This window comes from Pseudorca crassidens, chromosome 1 (genome assembly GCF_039906515.1).
Source record: "Pseudorca crassidens isolate mPseCra1 chromosome 1, mPseCra1.hap1, whole genome shotgun sequence".
NCBI lineage: Eukaryota > Metazoa > Chordata > Mammalia > Artiodactyla > Delphinidae > Pseudorca > Pseudorca crassidens.
In genome coordinates, this window is record NC_090296.1 from 86,327,059 (window position 1) to 86,353,749 (window position 26,691).

The 26,691-nt window shown below is 40.6% G+C and overlaps 1 protein-coding gene and 1 pseudogene across 1 annotated transcript in view; one reads left to right on the top strand and one right to left on the bottom strand.

The window, feature by feature from the left end:
* STARD9 (StAR related lipid transfer domain containing 9) overlaps positions 1–26,691 on the top strand; it is a 120,288-nt gene that overhangs the window by 43,628 nt on the left and 49,969 nt on the right. The window contains exons 4-8 of the mRNA XM_067744613.1: positions 11,083–11,199; positions 12,697–12,729; positions 12,819–12,880; positions 14,974–15,086; positions 26,435–26,504. Coding sequence (XP_067600714.1) covers positions 11,083–11,199; positions 12,697–12,729; positions 12,819–12,880; positions 14,974–15,086; positions 26,435–26,504 — 395 coding nt within the window. The remainder of the gene's footprint in view (positions 1–11,082; positions 11,200–12,696; positions 12,730–12,818; positions 12,881–14,973; positions 15,087–26,434; positions 26,505–26,691) is intronic.
* Positions 9,225–10,918, bottom strand: LOC137227944 (non-selective voltage-gated ion channel VDAC1-like; annotated as a pseudogene).

The window sequence follows — 26,691 nt, forward strand, 5'->3', positions numbered from 1 at the left end:
AATATAATATTGTAAATCATCTATACCTCAATTTTTTTTGGCTAAGCCATGTGATATGTGGGATCTTAGTACCCCGACCAGGGATTTAACCCGCACCCCTTGCAGTGGAAGCACAGAGTTGTAAACACTGGACCACCAGGGAAGTCCCATATACCTCAATTTTTTAAAAATGAAAGAAAAGAAAACCTCATCCTTTGCATCACCCCAATATTTAGTCTTATCTTACAACATATCTGACTTTCTAAATTTCACCTGGACAGCCATGCATTTTCACTACTCGCAGCTTTATGTGTGTTATTCATACTGCCTAGATAATCAACCTAATAATTAAAATCCTACTCATGGCTTGAGGCCCACTTCAGATGTTCCCTGTTTCATGAAGTCTTCCCTGCTTCTTCAGTTGAATTCAGTTCTGTTGAATGTCTTCCTTTTGCTCTTCCAGGTCAACTCTTCATCGTTTTCTACCTTTTTGTATGCCCCAAAAGCTGACCTGTTGGACTAAGCATTGGGCTTCCTTGCCCTCTGGCTTGAGTTGGAGTTGAATGGTGGAGAGCTCTAACAGATGAGAGGAAGAGGTTTCCTCCTGAGGGTTTGGCTTGGTCTGGCCTCACCTGTTAACTTAAGTCACAGCTCCTCTCAATGTGGTGCTCTCCGCATGGTTCTCTTCTTCCAGGTTTTGGTGAACGTTTTTCCCCCTTCGTCCATTTTGGCTCTGAGGTGGTGAATTTCCAGGTACTGGTTCCAGGTTACTCCACTGTCCCTTGTGGTTTTCCTACTTCACACCCACACCTTTGTGAATAGTCTTTTTACTTAATTAAACCTGAATGATTCTAATTTGAATATACCATCTGTTTCTGTTTAGACCCTGATTGATATAGTGCCACAATGTGTTTCTTGTACCTGTAGTACATTTCATTTTATATTTATGGTTATTTTTTAATTTGATTCAACAAGACTGCAAAATAAATATCTTATGCTTCATTAGCATTTTCATGCATTAAGCGTTTTCTCATAATTTACTTCATTTGATTTTTACAATAAACTGTTTACAATAAACGTCATCCCTATTTTACTGATGAGGAAAAAGGAAACAAAGCACGTTACTCATACCAGGTCACACAGCTAGTAAGTGGCAGTGCTGGTATCTGTAGGAACCCAGGCCTGACTCAGAATCCAGGGTGCTTTCTGTTGTATTTTTCCTTACATCTTTTTATTAAACTTAAAAAAATTTTTTGAAATGATCACAGATTTACAGAGAAGATGTAAGTACATTCAAAAAAAATTTTCCTGAACCATTTAAAAGTTGCCAACCTGTTACCCAGTTATCCCATATACTTGAGTGTGCAGTTCCTTATACTAAAGGACATTCTTTAACATAACCACAATACAACCTTCAAAACTGGGAATTTAAATTGTTATATTACTACATCTAATCATTAGATCCCATTTGAGTTTTGCTGATTGTCCCAGTGATGTCCTTTATAGAAAAAGGATCTGGTTCAGAATCACTTGTTGCTTTTAGCTGTCTTATGTCTAGTCTAATTCATCCTGGAATAGTTCCTCAGTTTTTCTTTGTATTCATAATCTTGACACTTTGGAAGATTACAGGTGAATTATTTTTTAGAATGTTTCTTAAGTTGGTTGTTCAATGTCTCCTCATGATTAGATCCAGGTTATGTATCTTCGGTAGGAATATCACAGAGTTCACTTTGATTTCTTGATTAAGGTGGCGTCTTGCTAGTAACCGTAAAGTTACTCTTTTCCCTTCTTTGAAATAAATATTTTGTCGAAAGGTACTTTGAAACACTATGTAAATATCCCATTCCTCATCAAACTTTCAAATTATTTACTTGTTTATATTTGTACTGACTCATGGTTTCCCATTTTATTCAGTGGATGACAGTCTGTTATTATTATTGCTTGTTATGATGCTCAGATTGTTCCCGTTAATGGGAAATGGCATTTAGCCAAGATCTGGGTGCTAGGTGTGATCATTGCTATTGAGATATCACTGTTCCTTGGTCTCCTCAGTAGAGTTAGACAAAGCTAGGGAATATATATTTGCATATACAGATGTATATACACACACACACATGCATACAGTTCCATTATATCTATTTACTTATATTGAAACTCATGAGTTCTCACTGATTCTGATCAAATACTCTACAGTTGAAAGAAGGAAGTATGAAGAGAGAACTTGAGTGCTAGATGGAAGTAAATGAAAAATAACCCAACCAACTTAGCAAATTTGTTTCAGGACAAGGAGTGCTTGACTAAGGAGAGTTGTGTTCGTAGAATTTTGGAAATTGAGGGCTTACAAATAGTGAAGGTAACTCTTCTGCTTTTTTCTTTGTGTTCCATACCACTAGGAAATATTGACCTTGAGCTGCAATTATAAATACTAGTTGCTACTGATATTTTCTAATGGGAATTTTGGATTTCATTCATCTCATGTTGGTATGAGAATAAGAAAACTGTCAATTGTTAAGAACTCATTAAGTTAGTTGTGTCAGTTATGAACCTCTAAACTCAGAATTGTGAAAATGAATCACAGAAATGTTTAAAATGCTTAAGTGTTTGAGGAATATAGGAATGACAAGCAATACACAACAGGTTATATACTATGAATAACAATATAAAATTTATATATTTGTAGAAAGGTGGAAAAGTACAGTAAAAATTTATTGTGCTTAGCAATGGCATTTGGTCAGTTATTTAATTTTTTTTTACTCTTTTGGGATGTTGATTATTACTGATTTGGAACTGCTCATTATATTGCAATGTTAAGTTGTGGTAAATCTACATTGTAGATAATAAATGCCATTTGGAGAAGATAGAAGAAAATGAGATGGAAATATTTTACATTTCAGTCTTTATTTTCCTTCTTTCTGCTAACTAATGCAATATAGTGAATGCACTTGGATAAAGAATGAGTGCTTTGGTCTTTTCCAAGTGCCTCCTGGTTCTATGGTCATGGCAGTAGCTGTAGGGTCAGAGAAACTTTAAGTGGGGACACTTCAGGAGATTCTTCAGGCCTATGTCATGGTTAAGAAAATTGCAGCCCTTCTGTCTCCTCCTCTTCCCTCTATAGGTGGGAGCTCATGGATCCTTTAGCTTTGGGGGGGTTGTGAGAAGAGGGCTAGTCTATCAATCCCAAGCAGAAGATCCTAGAAAGACCCTGTGATATCCAGCCACAGAGTAATTTTCATTTTAGGGAGTGATATTCTCATACCACTAAAGGGTTGCATCGTGGGAATGGACCACTGCCACTATAGTTGGGCCTCTCTCATTGAGGCTAAGAACAGCTGCTGATGTCTGTCCTTTTTGTACCCATACTTCCTTGTTCAAATAAGAGTAATAAAATAACTTCAGTGAAGCGATGAGGCAGAGAGATTTGTTTGGCTGTTTCTGGGGTTACTTGCCTGGATGTTTGTTATTCCTAAGGTGGGAGATCTTTAGTCCTTGGGATGAACTTTCCACAGTTGACAGCCAGGTATTAAGAGATGGCAAGTGGAGGTCTGAAGGTTTTTCAGGGAGAGTAAAGTGACCTAGTTGTTCTGTTGTTTCACTCAGAATTCTGACTTCTTGAAGGATTGAAATGACAAGGATACATTTTAGATTTTGTGGTACTGCAGTCCTGAGGTCACCCTCACTTAAGAGAGAAGGCCTTTATCCGGGGGACATTATTCAAAGAAGGAACTTATCTGAAAGCAAGCTTAAGACACAGGTTTAGTGCCACCTATGCTATGAAGATTTTCCTACCCCAGCCCACAGTCTTTTTTCCTTCTCAAAATATAATATTATGTCTACCCTTCATTCTTTTTCTACTATGTAAAAGTATTGAACTTTTTACTAACTCTGTGATCATTGTAGATCGAGACAGTATTTCAAATGTCTTTCAGATCTCCCACAGAGACCATGCAGTGCTAGGGCCCTGTTAGGAATTTAATAAATACTTGCTGCTGAGGTGAAGAGAAATACAGTTCTGGGACCTGCCAGTCTCAAAACTGGTTTCTTTCAATATAATAAAACAAGAAGCAGACTCACAGATATAGAGAACAAATTAGTGGTTATGGGGGTTGCGGGGGGCATATAGGAGTGGGGGGATGGGAAGTACAAACTATTGGGTGTAAGATAAGCTACAAGGATGTATTGTACAACATGGGAAATATAGCCAATATATTGTAATAACTGTAAATGGAATGTAACCTTTAAAAATTGTATAAATATACAGTGGAGATGGGCTTCCCTGGTGGTGTGGTTGTTGGGAGTCCACCTGCCGATGCAGGGGACACAGGTTTGTGCCCCGGTCCGGGAGGAGCCCACATGCCACGGAGTGGCTGGGCCAGTGATCCATGGCCACTGAGCCTGAGCGTCCGGAGCCTGTGCTCCGCAATGGGAGAGGCCACAACAGTGAGAGGCCCGTGTACCGCAAAAAAAAAAAAAATTGTATAAATACAATTTATATTTATAAATTGAGAAAAGACAGCCTCTTCAATAAGTGGTGCTGGGAAAACTGGACAGGTACATGTAAAAGTGTGAGATTAGAACACTCCCTAACACCATACACAAAAATAAGCTCAAAATGGATTAAAGACCTAAATGTAAGGCCAGAAACTATCAAACTCTTAGAGGAAAACATAGGCAGAACACTCTATGACATAAATCACAGCAAGATCCTTTTTGACCCACCTCCTAGAGAAATGGAAAGAAAAACAAAAATAAACAAATGGGACCTAATGAAACTTAAAAGCTTCTGCACAGCAAAGGAAACCATAAACAAGACCAAAAGACAGCCCTCAGAATGGGAGAAAATATTTGCAAATGAAGCAACTGACAAAGGATTAATCTCCAAAATTTACAAGCAGCTCATGCAGCTCAATAACAAAAGAACAAACAACCCAATCCAAAAATGGGCAGAAGACCTAAATAGACATTTCTCCAATGAAGATATACAGATTGCCAACAAACACATGAAAGAATGCTCAACATCATTAATCATTAGAGAAATGCAAATCAAAACTACAATGAGATATCATCTCACACCAGTCAGAATGGCCATCATCAAAAAATCTAGAAACAATAAATGCTGGAGAGGGTGTGGAGAAAAGGGAACCCTCTTGCACTGTTGGTGGGAATGTAAATTGATACAGCCACTGTGGAGAACAGTATGGAGGTTCCTTAAAGAACTACAAATAGAGCTACCATACAACCCAGCAATCCCACTACTGGGCATATACCCTGAGAAAACTATAATTCAAAAAGAGTCATGTACCAAAATGTTCATTGCAGCTCTATTTACAATAGCCCGGAGATGGAAACAACCTAAGTGTCCATCATCGGATGAATGGATAAAGAAGATGTGGCACATATATACAATGGAATATTACTCAGCCATAAAAAGAAACGAAATTGAGCTATTTGTAATGAGGTGGATGGACCTAGAGTCTGTCATACAGAGTGAAGTAAGTCGGAAAGAGAAAGACAGATGCCGTATACTAACACATATATATGGAATTTAAGAAAAAAAAATGTCATGAAGAACCTAGGAGTAAGACAGGAATAAAGACACAGACCTACTAGAGAATGGACTTGAGGATATGGGGAGGGGGAAGGGTAAGCTGTAACAAAGCGAGAGAGAGGCATGGACATACATACACTACCAAACGTAAGGTAGATAGCTAGTGGGAAGCAGCTGCATAGCACAGGGAGATCAGCTCAGTGCTTTGTGACCGCCTGCAGGGGTGGGATAGGGAGGGTGGGAGGGAGGGAGATGCAAGAGGGAAGAGATATGGGAATATATGTATATGTATAACTGATTCACTTTGTTATAAAGCAGAAACTAACACACCATTGTAAAGCAATTATACTCCAATAAAGATGTTAAAAAAAAAAAAAAGGCATGTACCAGTATGTTCATTGCAGCTCTGTTTACAATAGCCAGGACATGGAAGCAACCTAAGTGTCCATCAACAGATGAATGGATAAAGAAGATGTGGCACATATATACAATGGAGTATTACTCCGCCATAAAAAGAAACGAAATTGAGCTATTTGTAGTGAGGTGGATGGACCTAGAGTCTGTCATACAGAGTGAAGTAAGTCAGAAAGAGAAAAACAAATACCGTGTGCTAGCACATATATATGAAATCTAAGAAAAAAAAAAGAAAAAGGTCATGAAGAACCTAGGGGTAAGACGGGAACAAAGACACAGACCTACTAGAGAATGGAGTTGAGGATATGGAGAGGGGGAATGGTAAGCTGGGACAAAGTGAGAGAGTGGCATGGACATATATATACACTACCAAACGTAAAATAGATAGCTAGTGGGAAGCAGCCGCATAGCACAGGGAGATCAGCTCCGTGCTTTGTGACCACTTAGAGGGGTGGGAAAGGGAGGGTGGGAGGGAGACGCAAGAGGGAGGAGATATGGGAACATATGTATATGTATAAATGATTCACTTTGTTATAAAGCAGAAACTAACACACCATTGTAAAGCAATTTTACTCCAATTAAGATGTTAAAAGAAAAAAGAATAATATTTTTATTTTATAAATAAAAACACAAAAAACTGGCAAAACGTCTTCCAAAGTGTCTGTACCATTCTGCATTCCCATCAACAATGAATGAGATTTCCTATTGCTCCATATCCTTGTCAGCATTTGGTGTTGTCAGTGTGTTGGATTTTGGCCATTCTAACAGGTGTGTCTGGTATCTCTTTGTTTTAATTTGCAACCCTAATGACATATGATGTTGAACATCAAAAATTCTGGTTCCTAGTTTCAGTTGCCCTTAGGAAATGAGTATTGCTAGGGATTTTGGTTTAGGCTTCAGGTGTTGTGAGTCCCAGTACAGAAGCATCCAGTGGACTATCCCTTATTTAGCACATCCTTAAAAAGACTGGAAGTGCTGTGTCACATAAAATTAACCTGTCTGTTGAATGCTTTCTTCTGTTTATATTCCAGAAAAAATAAAGTTACACTGCTCATCTCTCCTCCTGAACTGGACCCTCTAGCTTTAGATTGCCTTTTGGTGATTTATTTTAGCCTTCAAACTGTTCTTGGTATTCATATTGAGCTGTTTCCATCTGCTTCATTATAATACCACAGTCAGAGTGAACCACGGTGTCATCTGGCTCTGTTGTGCTCTATTTAGGGCTGTGGTTTTTCCTAGAATTTATGATGAGCTAAGCCTCACAGTTCTTGAAGAATGGAATCTGAACTTTCTACCAGTTCCACGTTTGGAGCCTACTAGTTTTTCTTGTTCACGTCTTTTACTGTTGAGTGAAAATGGTATCTTCAAAGATGTTTTTCATAAAACCTCCAGGTGATTATTTGAATTTGGATAAAGACATGGGCGGAGTAACATTCTGCTGTCTTCCTTTACAATCCACTGAGCTCATTCTGCTCTGCTGTGTGAGTGGTGGGAAGAAATAACACTTTCACTAGATGTGGCCTTGCTCTGTCTGCACCTCTGTTTCCACTTTCTTCTGGAGCACTAGAAAGAAAGGTTGAGTTTTGGGGAACATTTCCAACTAGTAAATGGGTAGCAGCCAACTCAAGTGGTCTGGTGAAGAGAAATAACCTCTCCTTCCTTCAGTCCCTGGGAATTTTACCAAGACAGATGTCAGGAGGCAAAGAGAACTCTGCCCAATTTTCAGTTTTGCTAATATAGAGGTGAATGAATGGCGAGTACAGAGCTGGGAGGGAGATTGGTGAAGGGGGTGGGAATGGTCCAAGGTCCAAATCTTTTACCACTCCCTGGGTTATTTTGGCCCTATGCCTGAATATTAGAAGCACTAAAAAACAAACAAAACATAAATAGTTCATTGGTCAAGAAGCATAACTATAGCTGCTAAAACACAATAGGGTAGTATAGTCTTAGGTCAGCAACTGCTATCTTCGTTCCCGTGGTCCCTAGTTATGTGTGTTATCTCACTTAATCTTCACAACAAACCTGTGATATAGTTACAAAATATCCACTTTACTGGGAAAGAAACGGAGGCTTACAAATTTTAAGTAAAATTTTGTGGGACCATACAAATTTGTATGGTCCCACAGCTATGAACCATAAGAACAGTATTCCAATTTGGAACCAATTTGGAACTGTATCAGGAGATTCACAGAATTTAAGGGAAAGTAGAAAAATGAGCAGGAAACCATGGGGCCCTAGGTAGCAGGGAAGCCAGGCAAAGCCGTATCACAGAATAGTCTGATTTGAGCACCACACTTGGCACTTGTGTGTTCAGGATGTAGTACCGATGGACTCTTGATGCCAACAAGGAGAATTTATTCCTTTGTTTTTGTGTCATTCTTTGAAAATTCAAGCGCAAGCACCTAGTTGGCGGGCCTCATTTCACATGTTCGTGTTCTAGCCACCAGGAGGTGGAGAGGGTTTCCTGGACTATTTGGCTTCCGTCGGGGAGGGTTGGGCCCTGCTTCCAACCAAGACTGACACAATCAGGTTCCCCCCGCAGATAGGAAGAGTATTTGGATGCTGAGTAGCAGCAATACAAAGGGTAAATGCCCACCATACCAGCTGTGTATGTAGATGTCTATGTGGCCTTCTGCTGAGGACTGGTTCAGCTGGAAGCTATGCCTTCCCCATAAGCCAGGCTGTTTTGTCCTGAGCCTGGGGTCTGCCTGACAGAGTCCAACAGGACTTTCAGACACTACACAAAGTACAGGGGTTTTCATAGGAGGACCTCTGGCTGTTTCTGATTCATTAAAGCTGACCACTACAGAGATGAGTGACAGTGGAAGCAGTCAGCTGTTAGGATCAGTCTGAAGAGGCAGCATGTAGAAAAGGGCCCCATAGGGAAAACTCCTCCCTAACTTCTGGGCTTAACTGATTCTCGGTGTGGTGTCTTGAGACCCTGAATTTGTGTGAATTGTTACTGTGCAGTATTTCATTGTAGCTTTACCTGATTAACCATATTAAACTTTTTTTTTTTTGGTAATGGGAAAGAAAAAGAATTAATGTACATGGTTTTTCTTTACTAATTTGCTTGCGTGTCTTTGCCTTTCTCCCAGACTCTTTTTGCCTTAAGGTTAGGGACCATATATATCAATTTTGTGTCTTTAATGTCTAGCCTTGGGCCCGGCATATAGTAAGCACTTTGAAAAATATTTGACTGACTAACTGAATGAATGAATTTTCCTTAGCAATCTTCTTTTTTTTTTTTTAAGGTTTCAGTATTTTATTCAAGTTTTATTTTTAAGTGATGTTAATTATAGCATTTGAAGGGGAGGAACTAATTCCATACAAAATGGAAGACTCTAAAACGTACCCATTAAACTGCTAAAAAATAAACTGAGTGGCGAGAATACAACAGAAGTTCAGTTTAGATTCTGAGTGTTGTCCCCATGTGATTACAGTTACAGAGACTCTTCCCAGCTTTCAGCTGGAGCTCTTTAGAAGCTATTTCATACTCTGGTGCAAGGGCGAAAAAACACAACATGAGAAAAAACACAATTAAGTCCTGAATTATTGGCTTCATCACATCCGCCTTCTCCACCCCAAAATGGCACAAAAGAAACAGCAACCATGCCCCGCAGACTACTTTTTGGTGTAAAAGAGGTGATGGATTGCGGTGGAAAAAGTCCCTGCCTAAAAAAGTCCCTTTCAGATGAGTTTGTATACACCATCAAAGAGTCTCTCCTCAATCAGGGTAGGAAACCAAGGTTCAATTCTCAGGAAGTCACAATTTCATTCATTTACTCAATACGAATTTACAAATTACAAAGTGCCTGCAAATTATCAACTTCCACTTGCAGCCATTTCTAGGTAAAAAAGAAACCTGACATCTCTAGAGGGGCCAGCAAGCTCCCCCTCAAGTCTACAGCTGAAAGGACCTTTTTTGAAATTGGGTTTCTTCTGTACCTCTGCAAGGGTAACACCCTAAAGCTGAATCATCTTTAACCTGGAAGTCTAACATGATATTTAGCGATACTTTCATCCCAGACATACAACATTAAAAGGTACGCTAAATTCTGAAGGTAGCTATGCTGCAAAATAGTTTAAAATTAAATGATTGTACAGTATTCATTTATGCTTGAAACTCCAGTCCTAGACCAAGCTTGTGGCCACCAGCGTTGACATTCTTGCCATCCAGCAGAACTGACAGTGTCAGTTTGATACCTGGCTTTAGGGTCTGAGTATATCCTAACCCTGTCAGGCTGGAGTTATTCACTTTAGCCAAGAAGCAGGCATCAGGGTCAATCTGGTACTTTGCTGTTATTCTGAAGTGAGTGTTACTGTTTCCTGCTGTCCAGGCCAGATTAACAGCAGTCTCCAACTTTTCACTTTCTGAAAAATGGAGCCGCCAGACTCTGTCCCATCATTTACATTAGTGTGAAGCTGGAACTCATCCGTCTTGTAACCAACCGCAAAGTTGCTCTGGGTCACTCAAGACTTTGCGGTCTCAAAATTCACCTGGTAGCCAGCCAGCCAGCCCTCATAACGCAGCACCAGAGCACCCCGGATGGAAGGCCCAGCAATGTTGAAATCGACATCACAACCCAGGTTGATATGTTCCCACTTGTACCCTGTCTTGATTTTAGCATTTTTTTCCCCCAGTGTTTGGTGAGAAGGATGAATCGAAGGTCAGCTTCAGGCCACGTGCAAGCTGATCTTCCACGGTAATCTCCGTGCGTAGTGTGTTGTCAGTGTTCCATTTCTGCGTAAACGTTAGACCATATTTGGTCCATCTGTACTTGCTTTCCAGACTGCCCGTCACTTTGGTGGTCTCGGTGTTGGCTGAACCTGTAAATTCCAGTCCATTCTCAGATTTTGTTTTCAAATCAAGTTTTATTAAGCCAAATCCATAGCCCTTGGTGAAGACATCCCTGGCAGATTTGCCAAGATCAGCATATGTGAGAGGCACAGCCATCTTCTGCTCAGAAGTGGTGGCAGTCAGCAATCTTTTTTTGAAACTGAATTGATTCTCATAAAACAGTGGGGAATTTATAGTCATGGATGTTTGAAACATTTTATATTATTATAGGTTAAAAAATAATTTACAAGCTGCTGTGGGAAGAAGGACCAGAGTGACATGCTCTCTATTTTTATTGTTATAGGTGTTCCAGGATTTGGGGACTGAAGTACTGTCTGGAGCTGCCAAAGGCTACAACATATGCCTTTTTGCCTATGGGCAGACAGGCTCTGGGAAGACATACACCATGCTGGGCACCCCAGTGAGTATTGGGATTGGAATGCAGTATCTTCCTAAAGCCACAGGAAGCCTGAATCTTGCATTGTCCTTGCCACTGAGAGAGTATGTGAGTTTCATAGTCAGTCAACTTCAGTAAGATTTAATGGGTCCTCTTCTATATTAAGAATGCGTTTCTTCAGACTCACAGACTTAGAGAACAAATTTATGGTTACCAGGGGGCAAGGGTGGGGTGAGGGATAGTTAGGGAGTTTGGGATTGACATGTACACAGTGCTATATTTAAAATGGATAACCAACAAGGACCTACTGTATAGCACAGGGAACTCTGCTCAGTATTATGTAACAACCTAAATGGGAAAAGAATTTGAAAAAGAATAGATACATGTATATCTATAACTGAATCATTCTGCTGTACACCTGGAACTCACACAATATTGTTAATCAGCTATATAACTTTTTATAAAATAAAAAGTTTAAAAAAAGGATGTTTCTCAGCACTTTAATTGAAAGGTAAACTTTGAATAATTTAGCCCCTCTTTATTACACCCTGAAGAATCTTAGAATTTTACAATTCCCTTTGATGACACAGACCTTGTCAGTTCTTCTGAATTTCTCATATCATTTCCAAGTTCATCACCTGTAGCTTTTTAACACCTTTGGTGTAGACAAGTCCCAGACTGAGTGTTAAGTGCTGGCTAAGGCCATGTGGATATGGGGCTATGTGTGTGTTCGATCTGAGTGTTTAGAAAGAAGCAGGAGAACCAGCTACTGGGATGGGAGCTTTCAAAAGTGTGTAGGACTTATGAGAGCCTTCCTTTATCATGGAAAATTGGGAGGGTAGAGTTCCTTAAGAATACCTCTTTGTTTTAGGCTTAGAAGTACCCTGGTGAGATGAACTGGTAGGGCAGGTGACAAATAACACCACACAGGAACATTCTCTAGGACATTGTTCCTCCTGAAAGATTATCCCTGCTGCCGTGGGCCCAGATCATTGCTTACTACGTCCATGTTTAGCCTGATTTTATAGATTTTAAATTAAAAGAAGAAAATTCCCAATAACCCAGGGGTGTAAAGCCCTTAACCTGAGTATAAGTTAGCACTGGATCCAAGATGAAAAAAGAAGCCGCTTCTCTCTAAATGTGTGTTTTGAACACCCATGTACTCTAGTCCTCCTGTGTGTGCAGGGTTAGGAGATAGGGTTCTGGGAGGGACCACCATGGTAAAGTGAATTCATCCAAGAAGGATGTAACCTTCTCTGCATGAAAGTATGTACCTGGGTTTGCTAGCTTCTTCTGTCTTCCTTCTTACGGCGGTGATCTGCCTCTCATCTGGTACATTCCTCCCATGAGAGTCTCCTGAGAGCACTGGCAAATAGAGTGTTCCACATACCGCCGGGGAAACTGCCTGAAGTGAAGAGGCTAGCACAAGGAGCCCATCCCTGCTGAGGGTGGGCCCTGGGTGTTGGGGGGAGAGCATCACCGTGAGTGAACAGTAATGCTTTCTTCTCTTCTGTTCTCCAGGCCTCTGTTGGGCTGACACCACGGATATGTGAGGTATAGACTCTCTTTTGATTGGATTCCCTCAAAGTAGGTCTTCTTTGTACACTCCCTTCAGTGAAACTCCAATCCTCTGGTTTGTGCAGGGTCTCTTTGTCAGGGAGGAAAACTGTGCCCCACTGCCTTCCTCCTGCAGAATAAAAGTAAGGTAAGAACCTGTCTGTCTCTGCGGCCTGAAGTGTTTCTGTTTCCACTCCAGAGCTGTCCTCTCCACTTCCATAGTCGCCCAGAGGAATGGAGAAAAGCCACAGCAGAAATATCTTGCAGTACAAGATGAAAAACTTACTTAGGTTTTAGGTTGTAGGAAACTTAGTTCCTATCCTCAGGCTTAACAAGCTGGCGTCTCCTGTGGACCAGCTTCCCCTGGCTAGCTGGTTTCCTTTCCTTTATTTTCTGTACAGTTTCATACTAGCTTTTGGGATTTCTGTTCCAACCCCTCCTGGGTTGTTCTCCAGGTCAGTAGTTCCCAAACTCTAGTTCCTAGACTAGTGCTAGGAATAGAACGTCACCCCAACGTGATGTTTTAACCAGTCTGAACTGTAAATGTTGGCGGAAGATTACCAATTGCCCTTAATTCTCTGTATTCTTTTTTGCTTTTGTTTTTGGTGTTCAATGTCCTTGTTTAAAAACATGAGACAGGGCTTCCCTGGTGGCGCAGTGGTTGAGAGTCCGCCTGCCGATACGGAGCACGCGGGTTCGTGCCCCGGTCCAGGAGGATCCCGCGTGCCACAGAGCGGTTGGGCCCGTGGGCCATGGCCGCTGGGCCTGCGCGTCCGGAGCCTGTGCTCCACAACGGGAGAGGCCACAGCGGTCAGAGGCCCGCATACAGAAAAAAAAAAAAACCATGAGACATAATTCACATACCATAAAATTCACACTTTTAAAGAATATATTTCAATGATTTTTTTTTTTGATATTTACAAGTTGTTCAACCATCATCACTATCTAATTACATAACATTTTCATTACCCTAAAAAGAATAACTGTCTGTCTGGGGTTTTTCTGTTTTGTTTTTTATAAATTTATTTATTTATTTATTTATTTTTGGCTGCGTTGGATCTTTGTTGCTGTGTGCGGTCTTTCTCTAGTTGCAGCGAGCAGGGGCTACTCTTCATTGCAGTGCACGAGCTTCTCATTGCTGTGGCTTCTCGTTGCGGAGCATGGGCTCTAGGTGCGCAGGCTTCAGTAGTTGTGGCTGGCGGGCTCTAGAGCACAGGCTCAGTAGTTGCTCTGCGGCATGTGGGATCTTCCCGGACCAGGGTTTGAACCCGTGTCCCCTGTATTGGCAGGCGGATTCTTAACTGCTGCACCACCAGGGAAGCCCAACTATATGTTTTTAAAATTAAATGATTGTGAACACTATTTTTACATTTTTTAAGTTTATAAAGTAAAAATTTGCAAACCTCTATGTGTATAAACATATACATATATGTTAGGTGTTCTGTTGTCTGTGAAATCTGGGAACCACTATTCTAAGAGATATCTGGAGTTCCTGTGTCCAAATATGAGAAGATTAAGGAGAAAAATTTAATAAGAAGAGTGTGCAGAGAGCAGCTTTGAACTGGAGCCTTTTTTTCTGACTGCTGGCTCCACAGGCAAGCATCTGTGTTCCAGTGAGGAAGACCTTTCTGTGAGAAGTCTGCTTTCTTATTTAACAAAATATATACTGATTTTAATTAAGAATTGTAGCTGTGTTATTATTTTAAAAAGGCATAAAATGCCAGTAGATACCAATGAGACAGCATATCTTCAACAGAATCCCAGTGTATAAGACAGGTAAAATGAGAATTCTGCTACTTAAATTAGGGGTGGGGAGCAGACCCTTCTCACTTAGCTTCCTGTGTTGCTCAGCATGGCCCTTGAGATGCCTTCAGTGAATAATAGAGCTCAAAGATCACATTTGAAAACCACTTCAAGAAACATGCTTGTAGACTCTATGCTATGGGGGCCTGATCGAGGCACAGGCTGGTGGCAGCCTAAACCCATGGCTGAAATAGCCTCTTGAAGGCTAAACTTGAATCAGCACTGACACTGTAAACCTGAAACTGTGGAGTAATGACAGCCAATGCTCAAAACCCTATTGTACACATGCAGAACGAGACTCAAGGGGGAAACCTGGCGTGACTAAGGTCTTAGACTGTCAGAGGTAGAACTAGAACTAGGACCTTCTGATTCTTGGCTTAGTGTTTTTCCCACATTTTTTCAAGATCTAATTATATGCCTTTTTCTACATGTCTCTAGCTTCCTGGAAATCTATAATGAACGAGTGCGGGATCTGCTGAAACAGTCTGATCAAAAAAAGACCTATAATCTGCGGGTCAGGGAGCACCCAGAGATGGGGCCCTATGTACAAGGTGAGCTACTGTGGTCCTGGAGGTCTGAGACTAAACTGAAGCCTAGGAAGCTCTCCTGATGGTTGCTGATTCATTCAACAAACATATAATGAATACTTACTATGTGCCAGCTACTGGTATTAGATGCCAAATAGGTACCAATAAGTAGAAAAGGCAGTCTTGCCCTCCCAGGCAAAGTTATACTCTTGTGGGGGTGAGTCAGAAAACAAGCACTACTTACAGTTGTAATAAGGGCTAATAAAAAGATAAATAGATACAGTGATGGCAAAGAACACTGGGTGGTGTAGGCAACCCATCTGCATGGTGTGGTCAGGAAAGCTTCCCTGAGGAGGTAACATTTTAAGCTGAACCTGGAGTGGATACAGGAGCCAGTTGTGTGAAGAATGGCGTAGCAAGAGGAAGAGTGTTTCGGATTGAGGGAGCGGCATGGGCTAGAGCCCTGAGTGAAGGGCTTGGTGGTGTCAAGGGGGCCAGTGTGTCTAAAGCATGGGGAGTGAGGGGGAAAGTGACATGGAATAGGGCTGGGTCTGTGGTGCCAGGTCCAGCAGGGCTGGGACTGATTCCCAGGTCATCCAGTCTCCTTTTCGGGGCACTTTCTGTTCCAGTGGTGGTGATAGTCAGGGACAAGGGGAGATGTCAGACATGGAGCAGGGTCTACTTGCTGTTTCCTCATCAAGCACTGATACTTGGTGTTTGGTTCCATCTGTCTTATTCCATTAGGCTGAATCTTGCTATTAAGTAGAAACTGTTGGGTTCTTTTGTGGGGGAAGCTTATTTAAATCTTGACAAGGAGAGGGACATGAAAGATCAAGAGCTGGTCTCTTCTCTGATCAGGGCATGGCTAATGGATGACTCAGTAGGTGTGCCAGTCACTGATTCTGCTGAGTCTTTTCCCAAATGTTCCATCGTAATTGGCAGCCTGGAAGCAATGATGAAAATACCATTTACTTTGCTAGGAGCCAGTTGGAGATTCCTCTGTAAAACTCTGTGGATATATATTTCTGTGTAAAACAGTAATTTGAAGGCAGACCATGAGTGGATGCAGTAGTGCCACAGTTTCTCATATTTTAATTTATTTTTATCTTAATGTGCTTTTTGGGTGTGGGGGGCGGGTAGGGGGAGTAACTAGAGGAGACCTCAGATGTAGTCCCGATGTCTTCGTTGCACAGAAGATGAAATGAAGTCTGGAAGAAGTTAAGGGATGTTCCCAAAGTTGCACAGCTGGTTGGGGCAGGGTTGGAACTGGGAACCTTTTCTAGGACTGGAAGAGAAGAATGGGACAGAATCCTGTACATGGAGGAGACCTCTGATCATAGGTTCTTTGATTGGCATAGTACCTGAAACCCTGAGAATTCACGCAGGGTGGTACAGCTTGGGTCATATACCCAGCGACAGGATCAGACTTAAATCTCAGGGCTCTTTTGGATACCTTCATGAGTGAACCCTTGTGGAGAGGAAGGATGCTTGGTAAGAAATAATTCTAAACCAGCAAAAAGTCTCTTAGGTCCTTTGGGTTACATGTTTCTTAAAGTTGGTCTGGACTTTCTCAAATCATTACAAATACAGGTGGACATTTCTCTTATTTCCTAGTAAAGGAGCCATGAGCTCACATAGTATAGAGCCAGCCTGGGAAGCCGAGACCCTCAATAGTCACTCTGAACTTATTCCCATTACTACCCTCTGATGGCATTACAGCAAACTTTTTATTTTTAAAAATGTTTGCTTTCTTTATTCATTTAGTATTTATATTACCTGCCAGTCTGTCTGCCTATCTTTCTCTATATTCGGCTCATATATTCTGTGAATACGATTCCAAAGCAGAAAGTGGTTTCTGCTTTGAAACCAATTCTACAGGAATTTATTGAGTACTTGCTGGATGCCTATACTATTCAGGTTGCCATGGGGAAATATGAAAGATACAAGGCCTTTAAAGAACTTGTAGTTCCAGTTTAGAACTATAAGCCTGAACTTGATAGCTGCCTAAATCCAAGAAAAGAAAAGGGGTAGCCTCTTACTTTTCGTTAAAGTTTATGAATTAGATGACAGATTAAGTTGAAATCTGAAATGTACAGGGCCCTGCCCAAAGCACACATAGAAGTCCAATGGTTACAGGGTCTAAAGTGATACTTAAGTGAGACAAAGGCACTATCATATTTTTGCTTTGGTCTTTATCTTAATATACAGGGATGGGTACAAAGCAGGAGGTTGTTGGAAGAGGGTAGTTGGGACTCTGAAAAAAATTATTTTGTATTTTCTTTATACTCATTCTGCACATGAGTATTTTTGTGTGTTTGTTTTTTTAATTCTTACACCTTTTTTTCCTTGCCTTTCTACACTGACTAGGACCTCTAGTGCCATATGAAATAAGAGTGGTAACAGTATTTAGTTTTGTTCCCAGGGGAAAGCTTCAACATTTTACTATGGTGTTTGCAGTAGCATTTGTTGTTAATAGATACTCTTTATCACACACTTCTCAAACTATCTGTGAGGAAGGACCGGTTTTTAAAAAAATTTCCAATCCATGGCAAACAAATACTTTGATAAAATAAAGATGAATTACTAGAAAAAAAGAAAAAGACATCTTAGTTATAAGCCCAAATTCTTCTTTATTAGATTCAAAAGATATAAAATTTGTAATATTGTTGTAAAGGTTTCTGTACCTGTCTCATCGCACATCAGTAACTGTTTGAGAACTGGCTCCAGTCTGTGCAGCAGCTTTGAGAAGCACTGCCTTAGCAGGTTAAGGGAATTCTCTTTTTTATCTTAGTTTTCTAAGAGTTTTTATTTTTATTTTATTTTATTTTATTTTTTCGGTACGCAGGCCTCTCACTGTTGTGGCCTCTCCCATTGCGGAGCACAGGCTCCGGACGTGCAGGCTCAGCAGCCATGGCTCACAGGCCCAGCCACTCCGTGGCATGTGGGATCTTCCTGGACCGGGGCACGAACCCGTGTCCCCTGCATCGGCAGGCGGACTCTCAACCACTGCGCCACCAGGGAAGCCCAAGAGTTTTTATTTTTTTAATTTTGAAACAAACTTTTGAAAAAATTGCAAATATAGTATAAAGAACATTATTTTTACATTTTTAAAATTTTTGGCTGCATTGGGTCTTCGTTGCTGTACGCGGGCTTTCTCTAGTTGCGGAGAGCAGGGGCTACTCTTTGTTGCGGTGCATGGGCTTCTCACTGCGGTGGCTTCTCTTGTTGCGGAGCATGGGCTCTAGGCGTGCGCACTTCAGTAGTTGTGGCACGAGGGTTCAGTAGTTGTGGCTCGCAGGCTCTCGAGTGCGGGCTCAGCAGTTGTGGCGCATGGGCTTAGTTGCTCCGCGGCATGTGGGATCTTCCCCGACCAGGGTTCGAACCCATGTTCCCTGCATTGGCAGGTGGATTCTTAACCACTGTGCCACCAGGGAAGTCCCTAAAGAACTTTTTTACTTGAACCATTTGAGAGTAAATTGCCAACCTAATGACCCTTACCCCCGATTATTCTAGGGTGTTTTTCTTTCAAACAACAATGTTCTCCTGTATAGTTACAACACAACCATCCAAATCAGGAAATTAACTTTGATGCATTGCTACCATCTGATCCTTAGAACCCATTTAAGTTTCACTAATTGTCCCAGTAGTTGTCCATTTGAGAGTTAAGGGTTGCCTTTGGTTAGGGTGTCTCTGTAGTGTTCTCCAGTCTGGAAGGCTTCTTGGTCTCCCTTGACTGTCATGAACTTGATACCATTAAGTGGTGCACAATTTTGATGTGTCCCATTACTCATGATTTTTAATTTCCTCACTTAAGGTCATATCTGCCAGGCTTCTTCACTCTGAAATTGCTGTTTCCCTTTTGTAATCAACAAGTGTTTTTTGTGGGTGCGGTCCTGTGAAACCATGTGTGTGTCCTATCCTCATCTGACATTCAGTTTATTTATTAATTTATTTATGTTGGCATAGACTCATGGTTTCTTATTTTATTGAATGAGTCGCCTTCTGTTACTACTATTTTTTATTTTGATGCTCCAATTATTCCAGATTTAGCCAATGGAATCTACTTCAGGTGTGTTCCTGTGACATTTTGGCATATCGCCATCATTCTTTGAGCACTTCCTTGCTTTCTGACAGGAGATGTTTGAGGTTCATCTGCTTTCCCTGCCTCAGTCTTTGAATCAGCCGTTTCTCCCAGGAGCCCTGGTTCTTCTTTTTTTTTTTTTATTTGTAGTATAGTTGATTTACAATGTTGTGTTAATTTCTGCTGTACAGCAAAGTGCTTCAGCTATACATATATATACATTCTTTTTTAATATTCTTTTCCATTTTGGTTTGTCTCAGGATATTGAATATAGTTCCCTGTGCTAGACAGTAGGACCTTGTTGTTTATTCTATATGTAATCTGGTCCTTCTTATTGGAGAAAAGTTTTTGGAAGCCAAGATCTAAGTTCTAGGTATGCTCATTGCTTTTGAGATGCTGCAACTCCTAGTCCTTCTGAGTGGACGGAGCTAATATATGTTCACACCAGTACTTCCAACTGCAGTCCAACACAGCAGGGTTCATTCTGGATTTCTCCCTTTCCAGATTTGTAATTCCTTTATCCAAAGGTGGAAATGCTTCTTTGATCGATCCCTCCACCCCCATGTGTAATTAGTCTTGTCATTGCTGTCCTCTCTCTTATGTGGATGCCTGCCTCACCTGGCTGTGCCTCTCACCACAAGAAGCCATGCTCACCGTGCCTGCATTCCAGCGCTCCGTGCAGGGCTGCCTGTCCCCACCCCTCACTGTGCAGGTACCTTCCATACCCTTCTTGGTCTTGGTATTCTTTTGCTGGGCCACCTCCTCACGCCAACTTAGAAATCTTGTTCCGCTGCCAGTCCCTCTGTGGGGATGCCTTTTTCTCCTTGTTGGGCCTCTGGCTTCTCACGGCAGGCTGCCCCCACACATGGGTAGCCTGCTCACCTTCCCCGGGCTCCCATGCCCTGCACTGGGCTGCCTCTGTGGGGACGCTCTGCTCAGCCCATCAGGCTCTGACTTTCTGTGCTGGGCTGCCACCCGTGTCATCCCCTCCTCACCCCACTCTCACGCCAGGCCTTCCCTCTGTGGGGACGCCCTCCTTATTCTTCTCAGGCTCTTCACCCTGACGTGGTTGCCTGCCTTGCTCTGCTCCACGTAAGGACTTTAGGACTAAATTGTTCACGAAAGGGAAATGGAAGGGGTTCTAGGAATTTTTAAAAAAACATAAACAGCCATTGAATTTTTAAAAAATACTTATTTATTTATTTATTTTGGCTGCGTCAGGTCTTAGTTGTGGCATGCAGGATCTTCCGTTGCAGCAGCCGGGCTCTTTGTTGTGGTGCATGGGCTTCTCTCTAGTTGTGGCACGTGGGCTCCAGAGCGTCCGCGGGCTCAGTAGTTGCAGCGCATGAGCTCCAGAGCACGTGGGCTCTGTAGCTGTGGCATGTGGGCTCTGTAGTTGCAGCATGCAGGCTCTCTAGTTGCGGCACGTGGGCTCAGTAGTTGCAGCACGCAGACTTAGTTGCCCCGCGGCATGTGGGATCTTAGTTCCCTGACCAGGGATTGAACCCCCATCCCCTGCATTGGAAGGAGGATTCTTTTTTTTTTTTTTTTTTTTTTTTTTTTTGTGGTACGTGGGCCTCTCACTGTTGTGGCCTCTCCCGTTCCGGAGCACAGGCTCCAGACGCGCAGGCTCAGCGGCCATGGCTCATGGGCCCAGCCACTCGGCAGCATGTGGGATCTTTCCGGACCGGGGCACGAACCCGTGTCCCCTGCATCGGCAGGCGGACTCCCAACCACTGTGCCACCAGGGAAGTGCTGGAAGGCGGATTCTTAACCACTGGACCACCAGGGAAGTCCCTGAATTTTATTTGCTTTATATATGCTTGTCTATATTGTATGATTTGTGTCCTTTGTCCTGTTAATAAGGTGAATTACACTGATTTTTGAATGCTATAGCAGTCTTGCATTCCTAGCATGGACCCAAGTTACCTGTGATATATTTTCCTTTGTATATACTGCGGAATTTGGATTTCCAGTGTTTTGTTGGGAGTTGTTGCATGTATGTTCAAGAGTGAAATTCTCCTCTAATCATCATCTTCCTTGTCCTGTTTTTCTTCCTCCTCCTCTTCTCTTCTTTATCCTTCTCTGATTCTCCATTTTCCTTCATCAGGGTTAAGTATAAAGGTTATGTTTGTTTCCTAAAATGAGTTGAGAGATGCTGAAAGACTTCTTGTAAGATTGAAAGACTTTCTTTTTTCTGAAAGACTTCTTGTAAGATTGGGGTTATTCCTCCTTAAATATTTGGTGGAATTTGCTGGCAAAGCCTTCTGAGTCTGGAGGATTTTTTGATGAGAAGGTTTAAGATTATAGATTTGATTTCTTTCAAATATTCTATTTTTTATTGCACCAATTTTTGGTAAATTGTATTTTTCTAAAAAATCCACTTCCTCTAAATGTAAGACATGTATCTGCATAAAGAGTAATATCCTCTTACGCTTTATGTGTAAGATGACTCTTTAAATGTAGGATCTCTTTTTTCATTCCTAACTGGTTATCTATCCCTTGTCTCTTTTTTCTTGTTCAATTTAAGGACTTATTAATTTTATTTGTCTCTTCAAAAAATCAACTTTTGGTTTTGTGGCTTCCCTCCACTATAAGTTTATTTTGTATTTATTAATTTCTGTTCATATTTTTGTTATTTTATTCAGCCTTTCCTTGAGTCTAATTTGCTGATTTTTTAACCTTTGTAAGTAGATGCTTAGCTTGTCGATTTTCATCCTTTTTTCTTTCCTAATATATTTTACAGCTATGAATTTTTCTGTAAATATAACTTTAGCTGCACCGCACACATTTTAATGTGTAGTATTTTTATCATTATTTAGTTTAAAATTGTATGTAATTTTCATAATGATTTCTTTTTTGACCCATGGGTTATTTAGAATTGCATTTCTTAATTTTCAAATATTTGGAGATTTTATAGTTCTATTTTATTATAGGTATCTACTTTAATAGAATGGCATTCAATGAACACTCTATATGATTTCATTTAAAAAATATATATGTATAACAATTTGGTTTGTGGCCTAGCATATGGCTAAGTTTTGTAAATTTTCCATGTGTTCTTAAAAATAATTATGCAGTAGTTGGGTATAGCATTGATATAATACTATTTGTCAAGTTTGTTATTTGCATTGCTTAAACCTTCTATAACCCTATTGATTTTTTTTTTGCTTGTTTTATGAGATAATAAGAAAGGCTAGTTAAAATTTCCTGTTATGACTATGAATGTCTTTTTCTCCTTTTAATCCCAGCAATTTTTGTTTTATATATTTTGAGACTATTATCATGTGCATACAAAATTAGAATGATTAAATCCTCTTGATGAATGCTTCTGTCGTTTTGAAGGATCCCTCTTTATCTCTAATAATGCTTTGCCGTGAAGTCTACTCTACTTTGTCAGGAATTACTATAACTACTGTAGCTTTCTTTTGGTTAGTGTTGGCATTTTAATCTTTTTTATACTTTCTCCCTTTCTATATCCATATGTTTTAGATGTGTGTTTTTTTTTTAAATAAAATATTTGGCTTTTGCTTTGTTTTATCTAGCATCACAATTTTGGTCTTGTGATTTGAGCATACTTCAAGCATATTTTGGTCTGTTTATTTTTAATATAATTACTAATTTTATTTGGGTTTAATTCTGTTACATTGTGTTTTCTCTTTACATTGTTTTATGTTCCTTTTTCTCTACTTTCATGATTTTTTTTTTTTTTTTTTTACTTTCATGATTTTTGAGTTGGTTAATTTTTAAAATTATCCCATATTTCTCCTCTTTTAGCTTACTGTTTACACATTGTCTTATTATTATTTTAGTAGTCATTGTAGAGATTACAGCATGGGTCATTGACTTATCAAAGTCTAATATTGTGGTCTAAACTTTTTTTTAAAATCTCCTACCTTCTGTCTGGTATTTTCCTTCAGCTAAAAAATAATCTTTAGTATTTCCTCTAGTGTGGGTCTGCTGTTTACGAATTCTCTTGGTTTTCAGTTGATTGAAAATAACTTTATTTCTTCTTTATTCTTAAAGGAGAAGTTCACTAAGTATAGAATTTTAAGTTGGTGGTTATTTTCTTTCAGCAATTAAAAATTATTCCACTGACTTCTGCCTTCCATTGTTTCTGTTGAGATGTTATCTTAGTAATTCCTTTAAGGTTTTTCTCTTTGTCTTTGTCTTTTAACTGTTTAGCATGAAGTGCCGAGGGATAGATTTTTTTTTTTTTTAATTGTGTCAGGCTTCCTGAATCTGTGGTTTTATATCTTTTTTTGCAAACATTTCTAAGCCATTACTTCTAACATTGCTTTTACCCCACTCTCTCCTTTTGGAGCTCCAATTACAGGTGTGTTATATATACTTTATGATTCTTACCCTCTCTTATATAATGCTTTGTATCTTTTGGCTCTCTGTGCTTTATTTTGGTTGTATGATTCTGACATATGTTCCTGTTCACTAATAGTTTTTTTTACTTTTTTATAAATTTATTTATTTTATTTATTTAGTTTTGGCTGCATTGGGTCTTCGTTGCTGCGCATGGGCTTTCTCTAGTTGCAGCGAGCGGGTGCTACTCTTGGTTGCAGTGTGCGGGCTTCTTGTTGCAGTGGCTTCTCTTGTTGCGGAGCACGGGCTCTAAGTGTGCGGGCTTCAGTAGTTGTGGCACGTGGGCTCAGTAGTTCTGGCTCGCGGGCTCTAGAGCGCAGGCTCAGTAATTGTGGCACATGGGCTTAGTTGCTCCATGGCATGTGGGATCTTCCCGGACCAGGGCTCGAACCTGTGTCCCCTGCGTTGGCAGGCAGGTTCTTAACCACTTCACCACCAGGGAAGCCCTCACTAATTGTTTTTTAAGCTATGTCTAACCTGCTGTTAAACTTAGATACTTAGATGAGAAACTTAGATGAGTTCTTTTTTTCACTTACAGTAGTTCTTACTTCCCAAATCTACATTTGATCTTTTTATTATAGTTTCCAATTTTCTCTGAGATTTTATAATCTTGTCTTTAGCCCCTTGAAAATAGTAAGCACAGTTACTTTAAAGTTACTGTAACTCCAATATCTGGATCTTTCTTAGGTCTCTTTCTATTCCCTATTATTTTTGCTGGTTTTCATTTATGTTGTCAGGTCTACCTATGTGTCTGGTTTGTTATAATTTTGTGCCAGACAGTATTTGCTAAATTGCTTATAGAAGTCATTTATAGGTCTAGAACAGTGATATCTGCCAGTACAGAAGACTTTTATTTATTTGTGCCAGGTTCCTGCACACATTAGTGATTCAGAATCACATCAGTCCAATTTAAGGACTGAGAATGTTCAAAGCTGAGCTGTAATCCCTTCAGAGGCTATTTACTTCTAATTAATTCAACCTTATTCCTGTGTTTTAACCCTTTGGGTTTCCAACCCAAAGATGTGGTGTGCCATAGGGTCCACTCCAGGTGGGCTGTGGACTGCAGTCTGTGTCTCCCTAGACCTGTGAGTTTGTCAAGAGAACTGCTGTCAGCCACTTCTCCTCAAGGTTTGGCAAATGCTCTCAGAGGAGAAGCGTCCCCAAATGCCGGCCTTATCTCTGTGGACTTCCATCCTCCCCCAGTATATAGCCTGGAAATTTTTCACTGTCTCATCATCCCTCTGTGCCTTCACACTGATATCTTTTATATTTTGTCCAGCTGTTTCTAATAGTCTTTAGCAGAAGGGTTGGTTTATATTATGTAATTTGCCATTACAGAAAGCAGAAGGTCTCTACCCTTGGTTATTTTTTTATTTTTATTTTTTTGGCTGCGCCGGGTCTTAGTTGCAGCACACAGGATCTTTGTTGAGGCATGCAGGGTCTTTTAGTTGCAGCATGTGGACTTCTTAGTTGTGACATGCAGACTTCTTAGTTGTGGCATACGAACTCTTGGTTGCGGCATGCATGTGGGATCTAGTTCCCTGACCAAGGATCAAACCCGCACAGAGTCTTACCCACTGAACCACCAGGAAAGTCCCTATCCTTGGTTAAATTTTTAAAATTCTTTTTATTATAGAGAATTTTGAACATTTTGAACAAAAATAGACTAGTATAATGTACCCCCATTTCACAGTAACCCATAACCCAATAACCCTTTGCAAATTCTGCCCTGTCCACATTCCTGTCCACATTCTATATTATTCTGAGGCAAATTCCAGATGTCACATCAATTCATCTAAATATTTTAGTATGTAGCCCTAAAAGATAAGGTATGTCTTTTTAAAAAATCATACCCAAAACTATTATCACATCTAAATAATAGTAATAATTCCTTAATATAAAAAATCCAGGGCTTCCCTGGTGGTGCAGTGGTTAAGAGTCCGCCTGCCAATGCAGGGGACGTGGGTTCGTGCCCCAGTCTGAGAAGATCCCACATGCCACAGAGCGGCTGGGCCCGTGAGCCATGGCCGCTGAGCCTGCGCATCCGGAGCCTGTGCTCCACAACAGGAGAGGCCACAACAGTGAGAGGCCCGCGTACCGCAAAAAAAAAAAAAATCCAGTCAGTGTTCAAGTTACTTTGCTAATTTTTAGTGTAAGTGTGTTCAGCTCATCAGCCCATAAATTTACTTTGGTTCCTGAATCTCTAATACAGAGATTCTCTAGCACAGTTGTGAAGGCCTTTTTTGACTTGGTGGGTAACCAGCCATAAAGATTTACTTTCATGCCCTTAAGCTCTCTTTACCTATCTAAAGCCTGCCCATTCTACAGTGGCTAAATTCAAGTCTCACTTCCCCCATGGAGCTTTCCCTGACCACTCCTCTGATCTCCTCAGCATTTATTATCTTTCTAGTCCTGTGGCACTTGGCCATATTATCTTGTATCATAAAACTTCTCATGATTGTAAACTGTGGGAGGATAAGGACATGTGTACTGTATGGTTTGTATGTCAAACCGAGTCCGCCATTTTGTGGGGCACGTAGCCCTTGTCTGCCTCAGGAATTTTGTGAGGGCCAAATGAGGTAATTTATGAGAACTTTTCTTATAACCTATATAGCAAAATTGTAAGGAATTGTTATTGCTATTCTTTTCATTGTTGTTAGCATAACCGCTACATGAATTCTAGACTATAATGTCTGTGTGGGCAGAGACCTATGTTCCCAGAGAGACTGTCACAATGCCTGACAGTAGGCTTCCACTAAATATTTGTTGACTTAATTTATGATCTGAATTAAGTTGTTCCCTCATTCTTGTCTGTCAACTGATATGAAATAGGATGATAAATTTAATTACCTACAGGAAAAGGTTAAACTTTGCCAAAAATTTTTAATTTCTTTTTTCCTCCTTGCAAATTGGATAGGTTTATCTCAACACGTAGTTACCAGCTATAAGCAAGTAATTCAGCTCTTGGAGGAGGGAATAGCAAACAGGTAACAGGTTTGTTTGTCCTTGTCATTCTTTCAGTCTCATTCTTATTTCCTGTGTTCTCATCCCCCTTCACAGTGTGTACTCTCTCTGCAGCTCCCCACATCCACAATCAGCAGGCCTTTCTCAGAACAGAAGTGTACCCAGTGCAGGGGGCAGTGGCTGAGATCTAGTGCTCTTCTCACTAGTGGT